The 5830-nt window shown below is 40.8% G+C and overlaps 1 protein-coding gene across 1 annotated transcript in view; it reads left to right on the forward strand.

Moving 5' to 3' along the window:
- Positions 1–5479: 5479 nt before the first annotated feature.
- HCRTR2 (hypocretin (orexin) receptor 2) overlaps positions 5480–5830 on the forward strand; it is a 33567-nt gene continuing 33216 nt past the window's right edge. Inside the window, exon 1 of the mRNA XM_009879831.1 lies at positions 5480–5730. Coding sequence (XP_009878133.1) covers positions 5502–5730 — 229 coding nt within the window. The 5' untranslated portion in view covers positions 5480–5501. The remainder of the gene's footprint in view (positions 5731–5830) is intronic.

A 5830-nucleotide genomic window follows, 5' to 3' on the forward strand; every position in this document is an offset into this window, starting at 1 on the left:
TCGCATAAACATGAAGTTAAGAGTTTTTCCTTTTTTACTTATTTAAACTTGTTGACTGGCATTATCATTGGCAGTGCCTTGTCTTATAAAAAACAGAGTAAACAGACATCCCTCTTTCAGCTTCCATACACAGTTCAGCCACCTCATCGGGAAAGGTGTATTGTAATTTGTTCTATGGAGGCTGGATCTGTGCCCTGATCATTAAATGTGTTTGCTTTTAAGTATTTGTAGACTTCGTGAAGGAGTGAATACAGCAGATGGAATACATTCATCATCCTAATCAAAGCCAATTTTTTTTCTTAACCCCTTTTAGTACCCAGCTGTTAATAAGCAAATGGCCCAAGGAAAGCATGGAGGAGCAGTGTACTTTTGGGTTTTTTAATATGAATTATACCGCCTTGGAAATTATACCTATAGCATACAGGAACCCTAGGAAATTCTGTTGTAGGTTGCACAGTATTTTCACCGAGACTCAGATTCTCGTATTGCTTTCAGTTCATCTGAATTTGTACAACTATGCAGTGTATTATTTTAATTTGTATTACAGCAGCATAACTCTACTGACACAGATGAAGTTAATTCTAATTTACAGCAGTGTGAATGAGACTCGAATCAGACTTTTTCACTTCAAATGTGTTCTGCATTGGTGGATATTAATAGTGAACATGGCATGATCTAACCAACTGCTGATCTTTCTTATCTCATCACTGCTAGAAACAGAGCAAGTTGTCTTAGCTTTGCCTCATTTTAATGGTGATAGTGAGTTATTAAATCAATAGAGCATAGCTGATATTCTTGCTATACTTGGGTAACAGTACCTTAGCAAGCTCATGGATTGTTCAGAACAGGATCCTGCTTTCTACACACAAAGAGAAAAATGCCTGAGGTTGGCTAAACAAGGTTAATTGCTGGATGCTTCTTATATCACCAGTGGTTCCAAAAATTCAACAGAAGGTTTGAACGGTATCTCTCATGTTAAAACTACTTTCACCTCTTTAACCTACAATTTGTTACTGAATTAATGCTAAGACAAGAAGGGGCTTGAAGGAATCGCGGTGCTGCATCTGCATTGTGTGATGGAGCATCGTTATGTTCATTTGTAAGATTTGCTGATTAATTCATACTTTTTTTAAAAAAATACAATATTCTTTTTTCTTTTGTGGCTCTTTACACCTTTCGGCCTAGTAATTGCTACCCTTATTACCCCACTGAATTGTATGGCTGTATAGGTTCCCAAATCTGGCTTTTTCTAACATGCTTTCTCCCTTGCTGTTGGCTTCTCTCTACTTGCTCATTTACTGTCTTCCCTTCTTCACTATTTGGTTGACGATAGCCCATCTGCTGCTCAGGAACTACTTAGTGCTGCTGCCGGGGAAGCAGCACTTCCACCTTGAAATACCATTACAGGAGGAAAGATAGCAGAGGGGCTGCGCAGACAAAAGGTGGAACGTGATGGAGTGGGATTGCTCAAGTAAATAAACAGTAAAGCTGGTGGTTTTCTATTGCACTGTCATGTGGCATGTTCCATAAGAGAGAGAAAGGGGACTGAGCAAAGCTGTTAAATGAGAACAGTGAAAGGAAGATGGGAAGGAAGTATGTATTCGCGCAATCTGTCTCTACTGCCAATGCAGCAGTCTATTTCTCTTCAGCAGCCGTGCTTATGTGGTTTGCTTCCCAAGAATGAAAGCACCTGTTAAAATGCTCAGCAAAGGCTGAACAGAAAACCTTCAGCTCAGCCGCCTCTTAACCCAAGTTTGCAAAAACTTTAAGATTCATTCTGCTCGGATAAAAGGCTCCTAATTTAATATGCTATTAGACTAGTATGGAACTAATCCTCTGAATCAAATAGATTTTCAAATGAAAGGGCTAGTCTCTAAGATATAAAAAATGTTGCCTATTTGTGTGATTAATAAAACCATAAGTCTGCAATAGAATTATTATTATGGAGGGGAAAATGTGTTTGACAAAGCAATAAACTTGGATGCTGAAGTAGGGTTGGTTTGTTCTCTATGAATGTCAGTTCCTGTGAGCTATCAGATGCAATAAAGCATAAAATTGTGTTTGATTTATATTCACATGGTCTAATATCATATAACAAGTGGCACTGAAAGCTACAAGGCATATCTTCTAAAGCTGATAATTTCATTTCAGTATTTTTGGATTAGTGATGGAAAATTATGGATTAGGAGAGATATCAATGTATGCAAACCTTTTAGCTAAATAAAGTGCCAGACAGTACTCTCTTGAGATAAGAAGGTTAACAGATATAACCTTGAATTTATGCTTCTTTTAAGTGCTGGGTAACTGGTCTACTCTTTGTAGAAGTTTGTAAAACCACATGTTGGACAGGGTTTGAACTGAAAAAAATAGTTAACAAAATAAGAATTATGTACTTTTGAGCATTTGCTGTTCACTTGCATATAAAAGGTACAGAATTAAACTGTTGTGCTAGTGTTGATGCAAAAAGCATCATTAAAAGAAAAGATTAATTGGCACTAAAATTCATCAGGTTTTTGGCCTGATGCCTATTTTGCCAACGCAGGTTCACAAATCAGAAAGGCAGAGGGGACTACCGTAATCATCTAGTCGGACCTCTTGCATACTACGGGTCATGCGAATTTTCTGAATTAACTCCCATTTCAGCTAGCTCTTATCTTTTAGAAAGGCATTTGATCTTGATTTTAAAATGCTCAGCTAAAATGACTCAGTTTGAAAAGTATTTCCTCAGTAGCAGAGCTTTGTACATGGTGAAAATATTTCGCTTAGTCAAGTTTCATGCTATATATGGTATATGCTTCTATATGCCTTAATCTGTTTTCAGAGATATACTTATTTGTACTACCAAAGACCACATGAAGCTTTCTAGCTACAGATTTGCCATGAGAGTGTGTGTTTAGCTCATTAGCCCTGATCTTTGGGTCACCTGCCAGATTCTTCAAGGTTGTTGAACAACGGGTGTAATGGAACCAAGAACTGACAGTAGAAATGCACAGGCTCAGTGATGATTCTTTGTCTGCTGTTGCATTCTGAGATCTGTTAGCCCATTTTCAATCTTTATAATGTGTGGCATATTGATTTTTTACTATCCTGTCTTCCTAATCAGAATGTGCTGTATCAATCAAAGCAAATGTCTTACAGTACTCTAGGAATACCAAATTTATTCAGTTTATCAATCTGCATAATCAATTATTCATGTCTTTATCAATCAAATTTGCAATCTTGTTGAAAAAAATAATCAGTCCTAAGATGTGTTTTTCACAAAATCATGTTGTTTCTTAATATTTATACCTTTTTAATTCAAGTCCTCACTATTGGTGAGGGAGGAAGAAAAAAAAGCACTCTGTGTCAAAAAAGGCATTACCTGTTTCAGACTTCATGGCAACTTGGAAGAAAATATTGTAATTATGGACTGATATTCTAACATACGGCACAAGCTGGAACATGAGTGTGGTTGTTACTGATCACCAAATGGTCTAAGTACTTCCATCGCTAGCAAAGACCATGACAAGCTCCTTAAATATGTCTGGTTTTGTGCACCAAGTAGACCTGCATTCCCCCATTCGCAGGAGTTTAAATCACTTCTCAAAACTCACACCTCAACTAATATAACCTTAGATGTTTTCATTAGTTGCACAGCGTCGAATCCTCATTTTTGATGCTTGCAAAGTCTACCTTTCTAATTTATGTGAGATAGGTGTCGATCCTACCTGTATATCCAAGTGTATCTCACTCTTTAACGCATCCAACCTAAAAAGTCCACTCAACTTCCCTGTGGAATAGGAAAGGGATTTTTGTTTTGTTGTCAGGGAACTGAAGGAAAGAGAGGATGCCTATGGAAATAGGTGCCCAAAGGCAACATCAGATGTTAAGTATGATGTGTTGGAGTTTGGAGGCAATAGAGAAGGCTGCATACCTATAAAGAACAATTCCGGAACCTACAGTACTGTCTAGAGCTAAGCACTACAGTATTTATGAATATCTGCCTCTCTATTACACTTATGTGCTGGAAGTGGAGTCCCACCATAGTAGTTCCTCCATTCCTACAGAGGTGCAGACTCTGCACTGAAACGCTTAACTGAGTGAGGTGTGTCATTAGGTATATTCCTAGATTGTGTATTAGGAAGAATTTCTTTACCAAGAGGGTCATCAGGCATTGGAACGGATTACCCAGGGCAGTGGTGGAGTCCCCATCCCTGGAGGCATTTAAGGGTCGTGTAGATACAGTGCTCAGGGACATGGTTTAGTGGTGGGCTTGTCAGTGTCAGGTTAATGATTGGACTAGATGATCTTACAGGTCTCTTCCAATCTAGGAGATTCTGTGATTCTGTGATTTCACAAAGGAAGTGGTGCTTATATCAGACTCATGAAATTATTCAGCTAGGAACTGAACAGATTACCTGAATAAGAGGGTTTTTTTTTCGGTCAGGGAGGGACAAGTCCAGACCTATCCCTTCTCTTTCAGGAGCTGTACAGTGGGCAAAGTCTGAAAATAATTCAAGAAGCAATGACCAGAAGCCAGGAATCCTATCACGCTGTTTAACTAGCACTTCTGGGCTCTCTTGAATTGCTTTCTGCCAGCTCAGCCGGAATAGCTAAGGGGCACTTGCTGTCTTGAGATCCCAAGGTGGACATTTGAAACAACCTCAGCGCAGGGAGTCTGCATGTGAGACACAAGCCTACAGTGAGCTCTCTGTGATCTTCAAATCCGATGAAACCCTATGCTTGTCTGATCAGTGCTCTGAAGGATTCTCCCGTGCGGGTTAATCCCTCCGTTTTAGCCCCATACTCAGCCCAGCTTTCAAAGAGGCACAGAAAAGAGACAGCCTCATCAGCCACTCGTTTTTAATGGCTCCTTTCACCCTGTGCTTCCTCCCACAGCAGTTTTCTACTGCCTTTAATCTACAGATACCTTGAATATATATATGGTATTTAAGGCAGAAAGGTGAAAAGAGAAGTGCCTGTACGAGAGACGGTGGGAAACCGAGGGGACCCGTTGCTGATTGCCGCTGATTGCCTTTTTTTTTTTTTTTTTTTTTTTTACATTGACCAAAAGATGAGAAACTGCCTTTTCATTAGGAAGACCACTAAAGTGCATTGAAAGAAAAGAGCAAAATTAAATATCCATGACTGGTGAAGGAGTCTTAACTTAATCTGTTCGGTTTACTTTCCTGCCTGTGCTGCTCGGGGGACGCTCCATGTTGGCCACTTGTCAGTGATGATGTCAAATATAAACTTCTTCCTCTCACGCGCATATGCTGTTTACTGGAGCATTCGGTCTCCCAACAGTTGCCGATTTCTGTAACGCAAAATCCAGGGTCAGCTGGTGTTTGCTGAAGTTGGGGGCCAGTGGCTCCTCTGGCTCTGGCTGCACAAGAGTTTCTGTTCCATGCCTCTGCTTTATAACTCTCCGTTTTTTCCGAACTGGTTTTGCTTTGCCTTTTTCTTTTTTTCTTTTTTTTTTTTTTTCCACCAACTCCAGCCCCCCGGACCAGGCACCAGGGATGTCCGGGATTCAACCTGAGGATGGTTCCCCTCCGTACAGGAATTGGACGACCGGTTCGGAGCTAAACGAGACGCGGGAGGCTTTTTTAACCCCTTCCTCCGACTACGACGATGAGGAGTTCCTGCGATACCTCTGGAAGGAGTATTTGCACCCTAAGGAGTACGAATGGGCGCTGATCGCCGGCTACATCGTCGTCTTCATCGTGGCGCTCGTCGGGAACGTCCTGGGTGAGTCGCGCTCCCCCAAAACTTCCCGGTCCCCTTTGCCGAGGTGGGGGTTTGCATGGATGATGGCTGGAAAAGGGGTGTGTGTGGGGGGGGGGCTCCC

The sequence above is a fragment of the Charadrius vociferus genome, unplaced genomic scaffold, assembly GCF_000708025.1.
Source record: "Charadrius vociferus isolate BGI_N301 unplaced genomic scaffold, ASM70802v2 scaffold342, whole genome shotgun sequence".
In the NCBI taxonomy this organism is placed as follows: Eukaryota; Metazoa; Chordata; class Aves; order Charadriiformes; family Charadriidae; genus Charadrius; species Charadrius vociferus.